At 53.5% G+C, this 20,251-nt stretch overlaps 2 protein-coding genes across 2 annotated transcripts in view; both read right to left on the reverse strand.

The window, feature by feature from the left end:
• Window positions 1-612: 612 nt before the first annotated feature.
• Window positions 613-2,497, reverse strand: LOC121860686 (mucin-2-like). The gene has a single exon (XM_042357961.1). It carries the CDS (start codon window positions 2,431-2,433, stop codon window positions 1,357-1,359), a length of 1,077 nt encoding a protein of 358 aa, XP_042213895.1. The 5' UTR covers window positions 2,434-2,497; the 3' UTR covers window positions 613-1,356.
• LOC121860685 (E3 ubiquitin-protein ligase Rnf220-like) overlaps window positions 2,429-20,251 on the reverse strand; it is a 100,304-nt gene continuing 82,481 nt past the window's right edge. Inside the window, exons 4-9 of the mRNA XM_042357960.1 lie at window positions 12,979-13,262; window positions 4,009-4,173; window positions 3,467-3,617; window positions 3,050-3,303; window positions 2,764-2,838; window positions 2,429-2,568 (exon numbers count right to left, since the gene is read on the reverse strand). Coding sequence (XP_042213894.1) covers window positions 2,497-2,568; window positions 2,764-2,838; window positions 3,050-3,303; window positions 3,467-3,617; window positions 4,009-4,173; window positions 12,979-13,262 — 1,001 coding nt within the window. The 3' untranslated portion in view covers window positions 2,429-2,496. The remainder of the gene's footprint in view (window positions 2,569-2,763; window positions 2,839-3,049; window positions 3,304-3,466; window positions 3,618-4,008; window positions 4,174-12,978; window positions 13,263-20,251) is intronic.

Here is a 20,251-nt window from a genome sequence, read left to right on the forward strand (position 1 = left end):
CAAGACTTTACACTCTAAGTGGAGAGAATGTGGAGCCCTTAGCACTGAACGCGACCGATACACACACACAACGAGAAGTACGAGAGGGATCGACATCATCTGCCAACATTAATTTTAAATTTTACATTTTTTTCAGCTTTTACCATGGGTTCAAATAGGGTAAGGGAGTAGATAAAACCAAAAACTCATTCTGTTAATATAAATTTCTCACCATAGCAAGATCAGAGATTAGTTTTTGTAGCGCACCGTTTAGCTTGTGACTTCTTTCTCACTCAGAATTTATTGCTTGAGCAGATGTTGAGAAACTTGTGACTTCACGGCCAATGCCCCTAGGTGACTAAGTGTCAAGGGGCTACAGAAGCCAACACTTCATTACTTACTACTTCAGGTCAGCATCTGCTGCAGATGTCATCATCTTGCTATACTAGTCTGTGGTTGCCACTTCACAGCGTCAAACAGCTGGCGTCCTCGTGGTACTGCGAGTCATCTTTGGGAATTCATTATTTTGGGCTTTCGAAGATATCAAGTGCGTAGGTTGGGCAAGGACAAGGTGGCGACGCCGGCCTTGTGGTGGGCTGCAGTTCATGAAGTGTCGGGCACCTGGCAGCAGGGGAGCTGTGTAAAGCTATGGCGAGGTACTGTGGTGTAGTGTGGAGGAAAGCTGTGTGATAGTGCTGAGAAAAAGCAGTAACTACTGTCGAGTTGTGGTGAAGCAAGGAAGATGTGCACTGGGATATGATGAATCTTTACTGGTTGGGTGTTGTGTGGGGGAGTATGTGCAGCAAGGGGGCTTGAGATGCGTCGGTGGGTGCTGGAGAACGGCAAGTGAGTGTCGCGGTGGCCATGAGGAAGGTGTATTCAATGAGTGACGGGCGAGGGATATATACATTAGCATTAGGAATGTTACCTTCATATTTATTAACAGTGAGCTAGTGCCTAGACCAGCGTGCAGGGGCATGGTGAGTGGTTGTCTGGGAGAAGCGTGCATTATGTTCAATGATGCTGCGGGTGTGACAGATGGTGTGTAATGAAGTGGATAGTTTGTGGGGTGATATGAATGGTGTAGGGTGATAGATGGGGTGATGTGATTGGTATATATGAGATGACGTTGGTAGTGTTGAGTGATGTGGATGACGACGTGGCTAGTATAGGATGGCACTGGTGTAATGTGGATGAACACGATCCACTGAATAGGATTCCTGACCCAGTGTCAAGTGAATGACTTACAAGAAACTAATGATTGTGGATGATACTGAACGATATAAAATGATACAAAAGCGTATGATATACTTGTCTAGAAGACAAAAACACGAATATGATAGGTGTAAAGTTTTCAGTATTCGTGGGCTTTGGTGTCTAATGCCCTGAAGTTGAGGGGCCGGGTTGGGGCAGACCTAGGCTGGGTGGGTTAGATTGGGTCAGATTGAGTCGAGGAATGTTAGACTGAGGCAGGGTGGGCAGAGGTATGCTTGGTAGGGAAAGGGTAGTCTGAGGTAGGATTGGCTGGGGTATCCTGGCGGTGTGTAGTGGTGGGGGTGGTGGTGAAGGGGTGTTGGGGGAAGTATAGGTGTGAGTTAACTGAGGTGTGGGTGGGACCTGCGGGGTAACAGGTGAAGCAGGTGCCAGGATGGGTGTTAGTAAAGGTGTGGGCGTGAACATAAACACAGGTGAAGGTTTGGTGGCGGACAGGTGGAGTGGAGGTGTTGGTGGTGAAGTTGTTGGGGAGGAAACCAACCTACGTTTGGCTGTGAGGATAGGGGGAGTCCCTGGCGTGTTTGTGGGCATTAGTGTTATGGCAGACATTCTTGGTGATATGGGCATGAGGGTAGTTGTGGGTATGTGGATGGTAGGGGGAACTTGTATGTGTATGGGTACAGCTGCAGGGATGGACAGGAGAGTGGATGTAGGTGTAATTTCGGGTGTGGTTATGGGTGGCGCTACACGAACAGGTGTGGGTGATGCCATGGGAACATGACTGGTTGTGAGTGTAGTTGTGGCTCTGGGTGCGAGTGGTGCTGTGGCCTCGAGTGTAATTTTGGGCCCAAGTTGGGGCATGACCGTGGTTTCGGGCATGCTTGTGACCCCAGGTGCTGGCGTGATTGTAGACACCAGTTTGGGCATGGTTGTGATCTCAGGTATGGGTGGAGTTGTGGCCCCAGGTATGGGCATGGTTGTTGCCCCAGACGTAATCGTGGCTGTGGCCCCGGATGAGGTTGTAGGCGTGGTTGTGGCTCTGGGTGTGGGCTTAATTTCAGGTGCGAGTATGGTCATGTGTACAGGTGACGATATAGTTATGGCTGCAGGTGTTGGTGTAACAGATGTTATCATGGGTGTGGCTTCAGATGTGGACACTGGTTTCGAGGTTACTGGTGTGAATATTGATGTGTGTGTGGGTGAAGACATGGTTGGTGTAGGTGTAGTAGATGTCAGCATGGGTGTGGGTGTGCGGGTGGAGGTGGCGGGGCTGCCGGTGAACTGCTAGGCTGGTGTTGGTGGTCACAAATGGATGGGGCGCAGGTCCTCGGGGGAAACAGACTGGGAACACTGTGGGCACTCGCTCTTCACACCCTGTCAACACAAAACATTACTTACAAACTTTATTTTCATAGCCATCCACTTATCACTAAATATAACATTACTGTATTAACATATGAACACTCATGAGCATTAACCAATAAACACAACATATAACCTAAAGAAGCGTTATTAACAAGGGATGACGATAAGTAAAGCACGTATCAAGGTATGTGCTGACCTACGTACCAGAGTGTGTGCCCAGCAGGCCTCACACAGCACGTGCCAGCACACCACAGACACCGCTGGCCGGTCGTACTCCGTCTGGAGGAAGGCAGGGAGAAACATTATTATTGTTATTACAGTATTATCATCATTATCATTACCACATTAGGTCATATTTTTAACCAAATAACTATTTTGTACAAACGGTAAACTCAAAAGGTTGATGACAAGAACAATGTAGCAACCCCAAAACAACTTCCTTCTGAGGAAAATATTTTCCCAGTCCCACTGACACAGCACAAGTACTCACCTGACACACGAGGCAAAGGAACTTGGAGGGGGCGGCGCCGTCCCGCTCCAACACTCGCACTTTCTCCTTGAGGGCCTCCAACTCCACACTCATGGGCTCCACTCTGCTTCCTCCATCGCTGCCCTCCATCACTCCTCCTCCACTGGTCATCTCAGAGTCTCCGCTACGCTCGCTGCCACCTTCTCTGTGACGATCTGCCGGAGTCGTGAAGAAGAGGTTTATTTTGTGACAGTCGGGCGCTCCACGCAACGCTACTACCCCACAGAAAAAAAAAGACAAATTATACGTCATACCAATATTTAACCATTTAAACAACTGTTATGTTCCCATACTACTGTACAATACTTTATAAATGATAACAACTGATCTACGTAACTTCTTGTCCCCCGTTTTCTGAAGCAGCAAACAGAAACTCACCAAGAAGCGGCGGCTGAGGCCTGAGAAGTGAAGATGCCCTGACGCGTCTCTGTCCACACCACTCATATTCCTCGTAGGGGCCGTCCCCCTCCACGTCCACCACCTCGTCCTCACCACCCCCCTGCAGGAGACCAGACAGTACTCCTCCAGACTGTGGAAGAGAGAAAAATCCAGAGGTTAGACTTAACCACTGTGGTCAGGCCGCTTACCTGTTCTAGCGGCAAATACAACAAGGACATCAGGGGGAGGAAGGGAATCTTTAAAATAGAAATCATCAGAGTGTAGAAGTGGGATGGGAAGTGACTGGTAGGTGAGGATACAGTCCAGAAGGGTTATAAAAGCAGAGGGAAGGAACGAGAAATGGAAGGATTGAACTTGTCGGAAGAACTGACGGTTGGGTAAGATCACGTTGACGAAGACGCCAACCTCAAGAGGCCGGATGGGAGGAGGATGGAGAAGGGTTAAGGAGGCCTGGGAACCAGGGGCGAAGAGGTGTCTCTGTTATTATGTATGATAATAAAGAGGAACAAGAGAGGACTTACCCGACGGAGGCAGGACTCAACGTGGGCGTGCAGGTCTTCAGGAGTGGCAGCAGACACCCTCTCACCGCAGACGGGGCAGGCGGGTCCGCACTCATCGCTGCGGCCTGACCGTCGCTTCTTGGCCCTCAGCCGCACCTGACGATTGGCTCGCACCCGCTGATACGTCTGTTTGGGGGAGGGGGGAGATAACCGCAGGTGAGTGTGGGGATGGTGAGCAGTGACCGTGATACCTCCTCCACATTCCTCCCAGCAGCCCTACAAGTGGCGGCCCACCACCAGGCAGGAGGTGGTGGACCACGGCAGGCGGGCTCTCGATTGTGTGGTGAAAAAGATACTCCTTAAAAGATTTATTCTGATAAATCTCTCTCAAGGTTTTGCTCTACTGATCTCAATCTTACCCAGTCCTAAAACTCTCTCTCACGCTCTCTATCCGTCAACTGCTCCCACTATCCACGGCTCTTATTCATCTACCACAATCTCCATCACCTACCCTCTTCCTCCCTCCCCACACAATCTACATCACACTATTCCTCAACACCCTACCCTCTCCATCCATCACCCTACCCTCTCTATCCATCACCCTCCCTACCACTAACCAGGTTTCAAGGCAATTACGCTCTCCAACGCCACCTAATGTTTATCATGCCAAACTCTTAGTAACTGTAGTAACATATTGTACTGGGTGTTGCCAAGGTGACCCTTCGAATAGGGCCCCAGTCCGTACCATTAGGATTGGCTCCCGAGTCCTTTAATGGTTAGGTTAAAATGAAACCCATGAACACTGCAAATACGACTAACAGCTGAATAACCCGTTGAAGCTGACCTGACGTGACCTAGCCACACTGAGCATCATAACAGCTCTAGTGGAGGAGGACGTGGTCACCTCCTAGTACAGAGGCCAACAACCAGGACCTGTTCAAGTATTATTGCCAGAACACTGAAAAAAAAGTGTTGGAAAAAGTATTCTTATCGGACGAGGCACAATGTTTTTAAGGCTTTACAGCTACTGGGGCGATAGATAGTTGCGTAGGAGAGGATGTAGGGGGGGGGGCGGCTATGTGTGTGTGTAATGCCAACATCCATACATATCCAATACATACACACACGATCAGCCGAGACCCACGCCCTCTGCAGAAAGACTAAGGTACTCAAATGTATAGAATAAACGGACAGACAGACACACACACCTCGAGGGTCACCATCATCATTAAGACTTAAGCAACACCTCCCTCCACCTCTCAATAACACAAAGAAAAAGAGGAGGAGGAGGAGTTGGCACATGGGTGTTGTGGTGGCTGGGAATATGGGGCTACTACGGGGCTGGGTGGAGTGGGGGGCGACTACGGGGGCTGGAGTGGGGGGGCGACAGGCTGGGTAACTATACAGGGCAGGATGATGCTTCTACAGGGCAGGAGGTAACTATACGGGGGCAGGATGATGTTGCTATAGGTTTACGGGGCAGGGGTGTAGCAGACTAGGAACTATTACGGGGAGGGAGAGAAGGGTTTAAAAGGTGAGGAGAGGGAGAGGAGAGTGTGAGGGTTTAAAAAAGGAGGGAGGGAGAGGGAGAGAGGAGGGAGGGAGGGAAAGAAGAGGAGTGTGAGGGTTTAACAAAGGTGTGTGAGAGAGGAGCGCCGCTTGTGCCTGTGAGGACTTGTCAATAAAACAATAAAACTTAACGATATGATCTTCCAGCGCAAAAATGGCTCACCTTTAACGCCATATTTCAATTTGGAACGACGCCTCCCGCCTCCCCGACCAACCTATTGCCTCGATAACCCACCCGATCTATCCCACGCTGCCGACCGATACCACCCGACCAACCTATTGCCTCGATAACCCACCCGATCTATCCCACGCTGCCGACCGATACCACCCGACCAACCTATTGCCTCGATAACCCACCCGATCTATCCCACGCCGCCACCGACCACCCGATCTATCCCAAGCCACCACCGACCGATCTATTGCCGACTACCGGTGCTATCCGATCACTCGATGACTGAAGTCTTCTCGCCTTCATCCACCGACCTATACCGCCCGACTCTTCCTACCTCACCCGACCGATCGCGATCACCCAACACCTACCAATCCTTTCTTCCCCATCACCCGACTCCCTCTCCCGACCATCCGACTTCCTCGCACCTAGTTGACAAGTACAGAAACAATGGGACCTGAAGCAGTGATACCATGTTACCCCCCCATCACTTCTTTGTTGTGTGCACTATACATACGAGTCATAAGATTGCCTACACGCCTACACACACACACACTCTGCACTCTCACACACACACACACACACACACACACACACACACACACACACACACACGTGATCTGACGCTCATCTAGTCTTAAGACTCTATTCCTACTGGGCCCCAAATGTAATCAGACACTAGGGCCCATTAGGACTAAGAACCATTAGTTCTGGGGCCTATTACTACTAGGAACCCTTAGTACTGGGGCCCATTACTCCTAGGAACCCTTGAGGCCATTACACTAGGAACCATAGTACTGGGGCCCATTACTCTAGGAACCCTTAGTACTGGGGCCCATTACTACTAGAACCTTAGTACTGGGGCCCATTACTCCTAGGAACCCTTAGTACTGGGGCCCATTACTACTAGGAACCCTTAGTACTGGGGCCCATTACTCTAGGAACCCTTAGTACTGGGGCCCATTACTACTAAGAACCCTTAGTACTGGGGCCCATTACTACTAGAACCCTTAGTACTGGGCCCATTACTCCTAGGAACCCTTTGTACTGGGGCCCTTACTCCTAGGAACCCTTAGTACTGGGGCCTGTACTAGGAACCCTTAGTACTGGGGCCCAGTACTCCTAGGAACCCTCTGTACTGGGGCCCATGCTCCTAGGACCCTTAGTACTGGGCCCATTACTACTAGGAACCCATAGTGCTGGGGCCCTTACTATAGGAACCCTTAGTACTGGGGCCCATTACACTAGGAACCCTTAGTACTGGGGCCCATTACTCCTAGGAACCCTTAGTACTGGGGCCCATTACTACTAGGAACCCTTAGTACTGGGGCGTACTACTAGGCCCTTAGTACTGGGGCCCGTACTCCTAGGAACCCTTTGTACTGGGGCCCTTACTCCTAGGAACCCTTAGTACTGGGGCCCTTACTACTAGGAACCTAGTACTGGGGCCCATTACTAAGACCCTTAGTACTGGGGCCTATTACTCCTAGGAACCTTAGTACTGGGGCCCATTATCCCTAGGAACCCTGTACTGGGGCCCAGTGCACTAGACCCTGTACTGGGGCCCATGGGACTAAGAACCATTAGTTCTGGGGCCATTAGGACCTTAGTACTGGGGCCTGTGCTCCTAGGAACCCTTAGTACTGGGGCCTGTACTACTAGAAACCCTTAGTACTGGGGCCAGTGCTCTAGGAACCCTTAGTACTGGGCCCTTACTCCTAGGAACCCTTAGTACTGGGGCCAGTGCTCCTAGGAACCCTTTGTACTGCCCTATCTAGAACCCTTAGTACTGGGGCCTATTACTACTAGGAACCCATAGTACTGGGGCCATTACTCCTAGGAACCCTTTGTACTGGGGCCCTTACTCTAGGAACCCTTAGTACTGGGGCCCATTACTACTAGGAACCCTTAGTACTGGGGCCCATTACTACTAGAACCCTTAGTACTGGGGCCCATTACTACTAGGAACCCTTAGTACTGGGGCCCATTGCTCTAGGAACCCTTAGTACTGGGGCCCTTACTACTAGGAACCCTTAGTACTGGGGCCCATTACTACTAGGAACCCTTAGTACTGGGGCCAGTTACTCCTAGGAACCTTGTACTGGGGCCCATTACTCCTAGGAACCCATAGTACTGGGGCCCATTACTACTAGGCCCTTAGTACTGGGGCCCATTACTACTAGGAACCCTTAGTATCTGGGGCCTACTATAGGAACCCTTAGTACTGGGGCCCATTACTCTAGGAACCCCTTAGTACTGGGGCCCATTACTACTGAACCCTTAGTACTGGGGCCCATGGGACTAGAACCTTAGTTCTGGGGCCCTTGGACTAGAACCCTTAGTACTGGGGCCTGTGCTCCTAGGAACCCTTAGTACTGGGGCCCTTACTACTAGGAACCCTTAGTACTGGGGCCAGTACTCCCTAGGACCCTTAGTACTGGGGCCCATTACTCCTAGGAACCCTTAGTACTGGGGCCCATTACTCCTAGAACCCTTAGTACTGGGGCCCATTACTACTAGGAACCCATTAGTACTGGGGCCCATTACTACTAGGAACCCTAGTACTGGGGCCAGTGCTCCTAGGAACCATAGTACTGGGGCCAATTACTCTAGGAACCCATAGTACTGGGGCCCACTACCTAGGAACCTAAGTACTGGGGCCCTTACTACTAGGAACCCTTAGTACTGGGGCCTATTGCTCCTAGGAACCCTTAGTACTGGGGCTATTACTAAGACCCTTAGTACTGGGGCCCAGTACTCCAAAGACCTTAGTACTGGGGCCCATTACTACTAGGAACCCTTAGTACTGGGGCCCATTACTACTAGGAACCCTTAGTACTGGGGCCAGTGCTCCTGGGCCATAGTACTGGGGCCAGTACTCCTAAGACCTTAGTACTGGGGCCCATTACTACTAGGAACCCTTAGTACTGGGGCCTATTACTACTAGGAACCCTTAGTACTGGGGCCTTACTACTAGGAACCTTAGTATCTGGGGCCCATTGCTCCTAGGAACCCTTGTACTGGGGCCCATTACTACTAGGAACCCTTAGTACTGGGGCCCATTACTACTAGGAACCCTTAGTAGGGCTTACTACTAGGACCCTTAGTACTGGAGACCCAATTACTCCTAGGAACCCTTAGTACTGGGGCCCATTGCTCTAGGAACCCTTAGTACTGGGGCCCATTCTACTAGGAACCCTTAGTACTGGGGCCCTGTACTACTAGGAACCCTTAGTACTGGGGCCCATTACTCCTAGGAACCCTTAGTACTGGGGCTACTATAAGGACTTAGTACTGGGGCCCATTACTACTAGGAACCCTTAGTACTGGGGCCAGTACTCCTAGGAACCCTTAGTACTGGGGCCTATTACTCCTAGGAACCCTTAGTACTGGGGCCCATTACTACTAGGAACCCTTAGTACTGGGGCCTGTGCTCCTAGGAACCCTTAGTGCTGGGCCCATTACTATAGGAACCCTTAGTACTGGGGCCTATTACTACTAGGAACCCTTAGTACTGGGGCCCATTACTCCTAGGAACCCTGTGTACAGGGCCCAGTGCTCCTAGGAACCTTATACTGGGGCCCATTACTACTAGGAACCCTTAGTACTGGTGCCTCTAGGAACCCTTAGTACTGGGCCCATTACTACTAGGACCCTTAGTACTGGGGCCTATTACTACTAGGAACCATAGTACTGGGGCCCTTACTACTAGGAACCCTTAGTACAGGGGCCCATTACTACTAGGAACCCTTAGTACTGGGGCCCATTACTACTAGGAACCCTTGAGTACAGGGGCCCATTACTAGGAACCCCTTAGTACTGGGGCCTTACTACTAGGAACCCTTAGTACTGGGGCCTTACTACTAGGAACCCTTAGTACTGGGGCCATACTACTAGGAACCCTTAGTACTGGGGCCCAGTACTCCTAGAACCCTTAGTACTGGGGCCCCTCCCTAGGAACCCTAGTACAGGGGCCCATTACTCCTAGGAACCCTTAGTACTGGGGCACGTGGGACTAAGAACCATTAGTTCTGGGGCCAGTACTCCTAGGAACCCTTGTACTGGGGCCCGTACTACTAGGAACCCCTTGGTACTGGGGCCTATTATCTAGAAGAACCCTTTGTACTGGGGCCCATTACTCCTAGGAACCCTTAGTACTGGGGCCTATTACTCCTAGGAACCCCTTGTACTGGGGCCATTACTACTAGGAACCCTTAGTACTGGGCCCATTGGGACTTAGAACCTTAGTTCTGGGGCCCTTACTCCTAGAACCCTTAGTACTGGGGCCCATTGGGACTAAGAACCCTTAGTACTGGGGCCCATTACTCCTAGGAACCCTTAGTACTGGGGCCCATTACTCCTAGAACCCTTAGTACTGGGGCCCCATTACTCCTAGGAACCATTAGTTCTGGGGCCCATTACTACTAGGAACCCTTAGTACTGGGGCCCATTACTCTAGGAACCCTTAGTACTGGGGCCCATTATAATAGGAACCCTTAGTACTGGGGCCCATTACTCCTAGGAACCCTTAGTACTGGGGCCCATTGGACTAGGAACTCTTAGTACTGGGGCCCATTACTGGAACCCTTAGTACTGGGGCCCGTGGACTAGGAACCCTTAATATTGGGGCCCGTGGGACTAGGAACCCTTAGTACTGGGGCCCATTACTACTAGGAACCCCTAGTACTGGGGCCCATTAGGACTAGGAACCCTTAGTACTGGGGCCCATTACTACTAGGAACCCTTAGTACTGGGGCCCATTGGGACTAGGACCCATAGTACTGGGGTCCATTAGGACTAGGAACCCTTAGTACTGGGGCCCATTAGGACTAGGAACCCTTAGTACTGGGGCCCATTAGGACTAGGAACCCTTAGTACTGGGGCCCATTACTACTAGGAACCCTTAGTACTGGGGCCCATTAGGACTAGGAACCCTTAGTACTGGGGTCCTTAGGACTAGGAACCCTTAATATTGGGCCCTTAGGACTAGGAACCCTTAATATTGGGGCCCAATACTACTAGGAACCCTTAGTACTGGGGCCCATTAGGACTAGAAACCATTAGTACCCTAACCTAACCCACTCTAGGGTGTTTAATCACCAGGTGAGATAAAATAGGGTGTCTAATCTTCACATGATCTACTCAGGTAAACAACTTAACTAATACAGTATACTAATTAACACCTATTATGAATCAGAGGCTGGAATCACAAAATAAAAACACTCCCTCCCTCCCATGATTCGCTAGTTTCACTACAGACAGACAGACAGACAGACAGACACAGACAGAGATCACACCAATACACCCCCCCCTCTCATTCTGTTGGTGGGGCATAAAACCATTAAGTGTATTTAAAGTCACTACAATAACAACTCTAACATATAATTAAGTAGATAAAAACACCGGCACTTAACATGGAGCTCCTCGACCACTAAACCACAGGGTGAAACGCTCAAGAACTCACAAGTGGTAACGTGAGGTGTATAGTGTAGGTGTGGGGTGTGGGTAGTGGGTGGGGTGTGGGTAGTGGGTGGGGTGTGGGTAGTGGGTGGGGTGTGGTAGTGGGTGTAGGTGTGGGTAGTGGGTGGGGTGTGGGTAGTGGGTGGGGTGTGGGTAGTGGGTGGGTGTGGGTGGTGGGTGGGGTGTGGTGGTGGTGGGGTGTGGGTGTGGGTGGGGTGTGGGTGTGGGTGGGGTGTGGTGGTGGGTGGGGTGTGGGTGGTGGGTGGGGTGTGGGTAGTGGGTGGGGTGTGGGTGGTGGGTGGGGTGTGGGTGGTGGGTGGGGTGTGGGTAGTGGGTGGGGTGTGGGTGGTGGGTGGGGTGTGGGTGGTGGGTGGGGTGTGGGTGTGTAGTGGGTGGGGTGTGGGTAGTGGGTGGGGTGTGGGTAGTGGGTGGGGTGTGGGTAGTGGGTGGGGTGTGGGTAGTGGGTGTGGTGTGGGTAGTGGGTGGGGTGTGGGTGGTGGGTGGGGTGTGGGTAGTGGGTGGGGTGGTGGGTAGTGGGTGGGGTAGGGTGGGTGTGGGTGGTGGGTGGTGTGGGTGTGGTGGGTGTGGGTAGGGGTGTAGGTGTGGTAGGGACCGGGGTGAAGGGTGATGATAGGGAATAGTAGTGAAGATGGGTTAATGATGGAAGGGGGAGGAGAGAACAGGGGGGGAGGGAGAGAGAGAGGGGAGGAGAGAGCAAGAGGGGAGGAGAGAGCAGGAGGGGGAGGAGAGAGCAGGAGGGAGGAGAGAGCAAGAGGGGAGGAGAGAGCAGGAGGGAGGAGAGAGCAGGAGGGGAGGAGAGAGCAGGAGGAGGGGAGAGAGCAGGGGGGAGGAGAGCAAGAGGGAGGAGAGAGCAAGAGGGGAGGAGAGAGCAGGAGGAGGGGTGGTGATATGTGGGTACTAGGGAGGAGGTGGGAACAAGGTGATGAAGTGGTGGAAATGATGGGATCAGAGATGAAAAGATACTAGCCACGGGTGATTGGACTAGCGGCAATGAGTGGGAGAGTAGTGGTGATGGGTGGCAGTGTGGTGATGGTGGCAGTGTGGTGATGGTGGTGGGTGGCAGTGTGGTGGTAGGTGGTGTGGCAGGCAGGGTGGTAGTGGTGTGTATAGGTAGGCGGTGGTGAGGTCGCACGCACCACACACCGCCCGGCCAACATTTACATGCAGACAAGTGGAGAAGAACCAATTTGTGCGTCTTTACAACCCGTCTTGAGCAGCTTTACGGGGCCCGTGTGGCGTAATAAGCTGGCGAGGTAGGAGGGTGGGTTGGGGGGAGGGGTGGGTTGGGGGGAAGGGGGGTGGGGAGAGGGGTGAGGTGAGTTGGGGAGATGAGGACGAGTGGTTAATGGGGTAAGAAGGAAGGAACATGGTAGAGGGGAAGAGGAAGATTGGGGGAGAGTTGATGGGGTGAGGAGGATGAGGAGGATTGATGGGGTGAGGAGGATGAGGAGGAATTGATGGGGTGAGGAGGGTGAGCAGGAATTGATGGGGTGAGGAGGAGGAAGGTAAGAGCATGGTAGGGGAGAAGAGGAATATGAGTAGGAGGACTGTGGTGGGGTGAGGGAGGGTGAACGAGGCGAGAAGAGGAAGAGAGTGATGGGGAGGAAAATGAAAGAGGGTTACATAAAGTGGGGGAGGAGGATGAGGAGAGGGAGGAGGATGAGGAGAGGGGAGGAGGAGGAGGAGGAGGAGGAGGAATATTATTACTGTATGTGTAGAGCAACTGACAGTGTGGGCGTGGGAGAACAATACAGTAAGGGCGTGGTACTCACATCCCATCCAGGGTCACGGGCGCGGGCGTGTACAGGGTGTGGGCTTAGAGGCGAGGTGACTGAGGCGGCCACGCTGGTGACTGCTGACGACGACGAGGGCGTGGGCGTGGTGCTGGTTGTGGGCGTGGAGGTAGTGGGCGTGGGCGTACGCTGGGAGAGTGGGCGGGACTGGGGGAGGCGCACCAGCTTGTCCAGTTCGTGGGTGAGGTGAGTCTCCAACTCTCCGGGGCGAAGTGTCACCCCACACACGGGGCACCATGACTCTCCGGGGCGGGGCTTCCGTCCTGGGGGAAGAGAACTTAAGGTTGAGGGCACAAGTACTCCGGGGCATCAGGAGGGAAAGAACACGGGGCACCGGTACACCCTATGGCATTCTAGGAGAGAACACGGGGTTATTACAGGCGTCCTAAGGAAAAACACGGGGTTATTACGGGACGTCCTAAGGAAAAACACGGGGTTATTACGGGGCGTCCTAAGGAAAAACACGGGGTTATTACGGGGCATAATCATAACCACCACCTAAAGTACATCACTGAGTCAAAATGTCCACCACCGGGAACCTTCAATGTATGGGTGACACAGAGGTCGAGTAGTGGCTATAGTGAAGATGGTGTTTGACTCACAAGGAGGGATTATGAGGGGGGGGAGTTGATCGACGGGCTGGGGAGAAAGATGGGGAGAATACCTGGGAAGAGAAGAAGTATAAGAGAGGTAGAGAAAGGGGAGGAGAGATAGGGAGTGAAAAGGGGAGAGGTAGGGAGGAAAGGGGGTAAAGGAGAGGAAATAGGAACAAGAAGAGTGAGAATAAGTGAATAGAAAAACGGACAGAAGAGGGAGGGATATGGACAGGAGAACAGACAGAAAGGGAAAGAGGAGACAGTGAGATGTATGAGACGAGAGGTGATCAAGAGGCATAGTATAGAGATGTGATATCGAGTGGAATAAGACATAAGACCAGGGCCTATTAGGAGTGAGACCCAATAAGACCAGAGCCTATTAGGAGTGAGACCATTTGACCAGTAACCAGACCAGACCAGGAGTAGGTAGCCATGAGAACCTACCCACCCACCCACCCCAACAGACAACTCCACTACCCGCGGCGGAACAACACTGAAAAACTTGTACTCTGTGTGTGTGTGTGTTGACAAGGACGCCCCCGCGCAACACCTAATTTGTCAAAAGAGCAAAACCCTGAAACACAGATATAGTGTTGTGCATTTTTGTCCAGTGATGACAAATATTTGTGTGAAATGTCATCAAAATATTTATGTTGATATACGAGAGTTTGTTTAGACAAGGTTAGGTTAAGTTAGGTTTGTGACATAAACCTTTTGAAAAGCTATATATCTGTACCGATACTTTGACCTTTAGCTGTGACCTTAGCGACCTTAACACCTTAGAGAAAGTTTGATAATCGGTAAATATGATATAACTTATACGATCTAACAAGTGTGACAGGAATCCGATCAAAAACTACTGGATTGGTTACGTACACAAACTTCTCACGACGGAGGACGGACGGAGGCAACACAACAAGCCCCCCCTCTAGCGGCAACATAAAAAAAACATCACCCCCAGCAACATTCCTCCACTGAGACGCTTCATTAACGCATTATCCTTAACATGCGCAAGAAAAAATTCTACTGTGTATTGTGGAGCCTCCTCGCCTCGTCTACTAAACGATAAATGGGGGAAGACGAGAAGAAATTAGCCATTACGAAGCAGGCGTGAAGAAGACGGTGTTAAGAGCTGCTGAAGCCTCTTATACTCGGTCCGAAGGAGAGGTCCACGCTACAATGATCACGTCCCAAGACCCCCCAAAGCTGCAATGACCTCTTAAAACCCATTGAATACTCGGGTCTTAGTTGCATATAAGTGAGTTTCCATGCAATCCTAACCATGCCCCTTGCAATGACCAAGTCCTCGGTGGTAAATTGCAATAATCTCTAAAATCCATGAATACCCAGGTCTTAGTTGCATATAAGTGAGTTTCCATGCAGTTTTAACCACGGTTCTTGCAATGACCCAGAACCGATGATAAAAGCCACGTACCCAGGTCCTGGTTATAATATGAGGGTCTCAGTAGCAAATAACTGGTCTCGTGGTCATGTTTAAGTACTCAAGACCCTAAACTTCTATTCAATAACCTGATCTAAGTTGCAATAACGTAAGTATGTACAGAAGTCATCACAACCATACTCCAGGTGCAATAACCTTTAATGCAGTAACCAAACCCATGAGATTTCTGTCGCAATAACCACATCCTAGCTGCAATAACCGTGCCCTAAAAGATCCTCTCGTTGCCAGCGCCGGGTCTTACAGCTGAAACACCCACAGTTACTATCATTAAGTTTATCGAGTAGAGCTTCGGGTAGGTGAAGGAGGGTCCGCCATTCACCACACCCCATTGGTGGTCCCCCAAATGGTGTGTGAAAACATTAGCGGACGATATGTTACGTTGTGGTGACGGGCGTGGGGGTGGTGAGCGCTCGACCTCACCCACCATTCTGCACGCCTCTGCAACAATGGTCAATGTGTCTTGTTGCACTACACGCATCGTGGGGAGGCGTGCTAGGTCATTTTTTCTACACGAGGTGGTGTGTGGTGTGTGTGGTAATGGTTGGTACAGGTTGGAGGTGGAAGCTTGTGAATGGTGGTGATGGTGTCAAGCGATATTAATATGATGTTAGGTTGTGGTAGTAGTGGTTGTGGTGGCGTAGGGAGGGAGAGAGGGAGGGAGGGAGAGAGGAGGGAGGGCAGCAGGAAGCAGTATGGTGAATTTCAAGTTTTTATCTTCTATCACGATACCTCACACCTTCCTCCTACCGTCTCTACACCCTCCTCCCTCCTCCTCCTACTGTCTCTACACCCTCCTCCTCCTCCTACCGTCTCTACCCTCCTCCTCCTCCTACCGTCTCTACACCTCCTCCTCCTCCTACCGTCTCTACCCTCCTCCTCCTACCGTCTCCCCACACCCTCCTCCTCCTGCCGTCTTCCCACTCCTCCTCCTCCCACTGTTCCCACCTCCTCCTCCTCCTCACCGTCTCTACCCCTCCTCCCACCGTCTCACCCCCTCCTCCTCCCACCGTCTCTACCCCCTCCTCCCACCGTCTCTACCCTCCTCCCACCGTCTCTACACCCTCCTCCTACTGTCTCTACCCTCCTCCTCCCCACCGTCTCTACACCTCCTCCCACGCCCCTCCTCCCTCCCACCGTCTTGCACCCTCCTCCTACTCACCGTCTCACCTCCAACCTTCTCTGACCCTCCTCCTCCCTCCTCCCACTGTCTCTACTCCCTCCTTCCCACCGTCTCTCACCCTCCTCCTCCTCCCACCGTCTCTACCCTCCTCCCACCGTCTCTACCTCCTCCTCCTCCTCACCCGTCTCTACCCCTCCTCCTCCTCCTACCGTCTCTCACCCCTCCTCCTCCTACCGTCTCCCCACCCTCCTCCCTCCTCCTCACCGTCTCTCCTCCTCCTCCCACCGTCTCCCACCCCCTCCTCCCTACCACTGCCCTCCTCCTCCCACTGTCTCTACACCCTCCTCCTCCTCCCACCGTCTCTACTCCCTCCCTTCCTACCGCCACACCCTCCTCCTCCTCCTCCCACCGTCTCTCACCCTCCTCCTCCTACCGTCTCTCACTCCCTCCTCCTCCCACCCCCACCCCGCCTCCTCCCTCCTCCCACCGTCTCTACCCACCTCCTCCTCCCCTACCGTCTCTACCTCCTCCTCCTCCTACCGTCTCCCCACCCTCCTCCTCCCCTACCGTCTCTACCTCCTCCTCCTCCTCCAACTTCTACCCCTCCTCCTCCCACCGTCTCTACACCCTCCTCCTCCCACTGCCCTCCTCCTCCCTCACCGTCTCTACCCTCCTCCTCCCCCTACCCTCCTCCTCCTCCTACCGTCTCTACCCTCCTCCCACCGTCTCACCCTCCTCCTCCTACAGTCTCTCTCCTCCTACCGTCTCTCACCTCCTCCTCCTCCCACCACTCTACACCTCCTCCCTCCCTACCGTCTCACCCTCCCCACCGCTCCCACCCTCCTCCCCACCGTCTCCCCACCCTCCTCCCACCGCTCCCCTCCCCCTCCCACCGTCTCCCCACCCTCCTCCTCCCACTGTCTCTACCCCCTCCTCCTCCCTACCGTCTCTACCCCCTCCTCCTCCTCCTCCCACTGTCTCACCCTCCTCCCACCGTCTTAACTCTCCTCCTCCCACCGTCTCTACCCACCTCCTCCTCCTCCTACCGTCTTCTACCCCTCCTCTCCTCCCACCGTCTTCACCTCCTCCTCCTACCGTCTCTACCCTCCTCCTCCTCCCACCGTCTCACCCTCCCACCGTCTCCCCACCCTCCTCCTCCCACCGTCTCACCTCCTCCCCCTCACCGTCTCTACCTCCTCCCACCGTCTCTACCCTCCCCACCGTCTCTACACCTCCTCCCACCGTCTCTACCCCTCCTCCTCCCACCGTCTCTACCCCCCACCTCCTCCCACCTCCTCCTCCCACCGTTTCACCTCCTCCCACTGTCCCCCTCCTCCTCCTCCTACCGTCCCACCCTCCTCCTCCCACCCTGTCTCTCACCCTCCCCACCGTCCCCACCCCCTCCTCCCATCTCCTCCTCCCCACCGTCTCTCACCTCCCTCCTCCTCCTCCTACCGTCTCTACCTCCTCCTCCTCCTACCGTCTCTCACCTCCTCCTCCCACTGTCTCTCTACACCTCCTCCTCCCACCGTCTCTACACCCTCCTCCTCCTCCCACCGTCTCTACTCCTCCTCCTCCTCCTCCTACCGTCTCCACACCTCCTCCTCCTACCGTCTCTACCTCCTCCTCCTCCTCCTCCTACCGTCTCTACACCCTCCTCCTCCCACCGTCTCTACCTCCTCCTCCCACCGTCTCTCCCCACCCCCTCCTCCTCCCACTGCCCCACCTCCTCCTCCCACGCCCCTCCTCCCTCCTCCTCCCACCGTCTCTACCTCCTCCTCCCACCGTCTCTACACCTCCCTCCTCCCACCGTCTCTACCTCCTCCTCCTCCTGCTCCCACCCTCCTCCTCCCTCCTCCCACCGTCTCTACCTCCTCCTCCTCCTCCCACTGTCTCTACACCCTCCTCCTCCTCCTACCGTCTCTACCTCCCTCCTCCTCCCACCGTCTCCCCACCCTCCTCCTCCCCACCGTCTCTACCTCCTCCTCCTCCCACTGTCTCTACACACCTCCTCCCCCCACCGTCTCCCCACCCCTCCTCCTCCACCGTCTCTACCCTCCCTCCCCACCGTCTCTCACACCCTCCTCCTCCCACCGTCTCTACACCTCCCTCCTCCTACCGTCTCTACCTCCTCCTCCTACCGTCTCTCACCTCCTCCTCCTCCTACCGTCTCTACACCCTCCTCCTCCTACCGTCTCTACCTCCTCCTCCTCCTCCTACTGTCTCTACCCTCCTCCTCCTCCCATCACTGTCTCTCACCCTCCTCCTCCTACCGTCTCTACCCTCCTCCTCCTCCTCCCACCGTCTCTACCTCCTCCTCCTCCTACCGTCTCTACACCCCTCCTCCCCCACCGTCTCTACACCCTCCTCCCCTCCCACCGTCTCACCTCCTCCTCCTCCTACCGTCTCTACCCTCCTCCTCCTTCCCACCGTCTCTACCCCCTCCTCCTCCCTCCTACCGTCTCTACACCCTCCTCCTCCTCCTCCGTCTCACTCCCTCCTCCTCCTGCCGTCTCTACACCCCCTCCTCCTCCTACCGTTCCCACCTCCCTCCTCCTCCTCCTCCTACCGTCTCACCTCCTCCTCCTACCGTCTCTACACCTCCTCCTCCTCCTCCTCCTACCTCACCTCCTCCTCCCACCGTCTCTACCCCCTCCTCCCTCCTCCCACTGTCTCTACACCCTCCCTCTCCTACTGCCCCACTCCCCTCCTCCTCCTCCTACCGTCTCTCTACCCCCTCCTCCTCCTCCTACCGTCTCTACACCCTCCTCCTCCTCCTACTGTCTCTACACCTCCTCCTCCCCCTCCTACCGTCTCTACACCCTCCTCCTCCTCCCACCGTCTCTCACTCCTCCTCCCCCTACCCTCCTCCCTCCTCCTCCCCTCACACCCCTCCTCCTCCTCCTACTGTCTCTACCCTCCCTCCTCCTCCTCCTCCTGTACTCACCCCACACCACACACAGGTACACAGAAGCAAACACACACACAGGTACACGACCATGAACACACACACACACACACACACACACACACACACACAGAGAGAGTAATAACGAAATGTGAAGGATTACAACACCAGTCTATACAACATTAAAAAAATACAATAAATACAATAAAATACAATACATAGAAACATAAGATACTATTATATAAAAATTGATATAATTATTAAAGTATTGTGATGGTGGGAAGGTATAGTTAGTGACGGAGTGCCATGCCCCCTAGGTTATGACAAGTGCCATGCCCCCTAGTTAGTGAAGGAGTGCCATGCCCCTAGTTAGTGACAGGAGCTGCCCACCCCCTAGTGACGGAGTGCCATGCCCCCCCCTAGTTAGTGAAGGAGTGCCATGCCCCCTAGTTAGATGAGTGCCATGCCCCCCTAGGATGAGTGCCATGCCCCTAGTTAGTGAAGGAGTGCCATGCCCTAGTTAGTGAAGGAGGCCATGCCCCCCTAGTTAGAAGGAGTGCCATGCCCCCTAGTTAGAAGGAGTGCCATGCCCCCCTAGTTAGTGAAGGAGTGCTCTAGTTAGTGAAGGGTGCCATGCCCCCAGTTAGTGACGGAGTGCCATGCCCACCCCCTAGTTAGTGAAGGAGTGCCATGCCCCCTAGTTAGTGAAGGAGTGCCATGCCCACCCCCTAGTTAGTGAAGGAGTGCCATGCCCCTAGTTAGGAAGGAGTGCATGCCCACCCCCTAGTTAGTGAAGTGCCATGCCCCTAAAACCCCGTTAGTGAAGGAGTGCCATGCCCCTGTTAGTGAAGGAGTGCCATGCCCACCCCCTAGTTAGTGAAGAGTGCCATGCCCCTAGTTAGTGAAGGTATGCCCTAGGAAGGAGTGCCATGCCCCCTAGTTAGTGAAGGAGTGCCCCCTAGTTAGTGAAGGAGTGCCATGCCCCCTAGCTATCCCCGTTAGTGAAGGAGTGCCATGCCCCTAGTTAGTGAAGGAGTGCCATGCCCCTAGTTAGTGAAGGAGTGCCATGCCCCTAGTTAGTGAAGGAGTGCCATGCCCCCTAGTTAGTGGAAGGAGTGCCATGCCCCCCCTAGTTATTAGTGAAGGAGTGCCCCCCCTAGTTAGTG

The sequence above is a fragment of the Homarus americanus genome, unplaced genomic scaffold (assembly GCF_018991925.1).
Source record: "Homarus americanus isolate GMGI-L3 unplaced genomic scaffold, GMGI_Hamer_2.0 scaffold48393, whole genome shotgun sequence".
NCBI lineage: Eukaryota > Metazoa > Arthropoda > Malacostraca > Decapoda > Nephropidae > Homarus > Homarus americanus.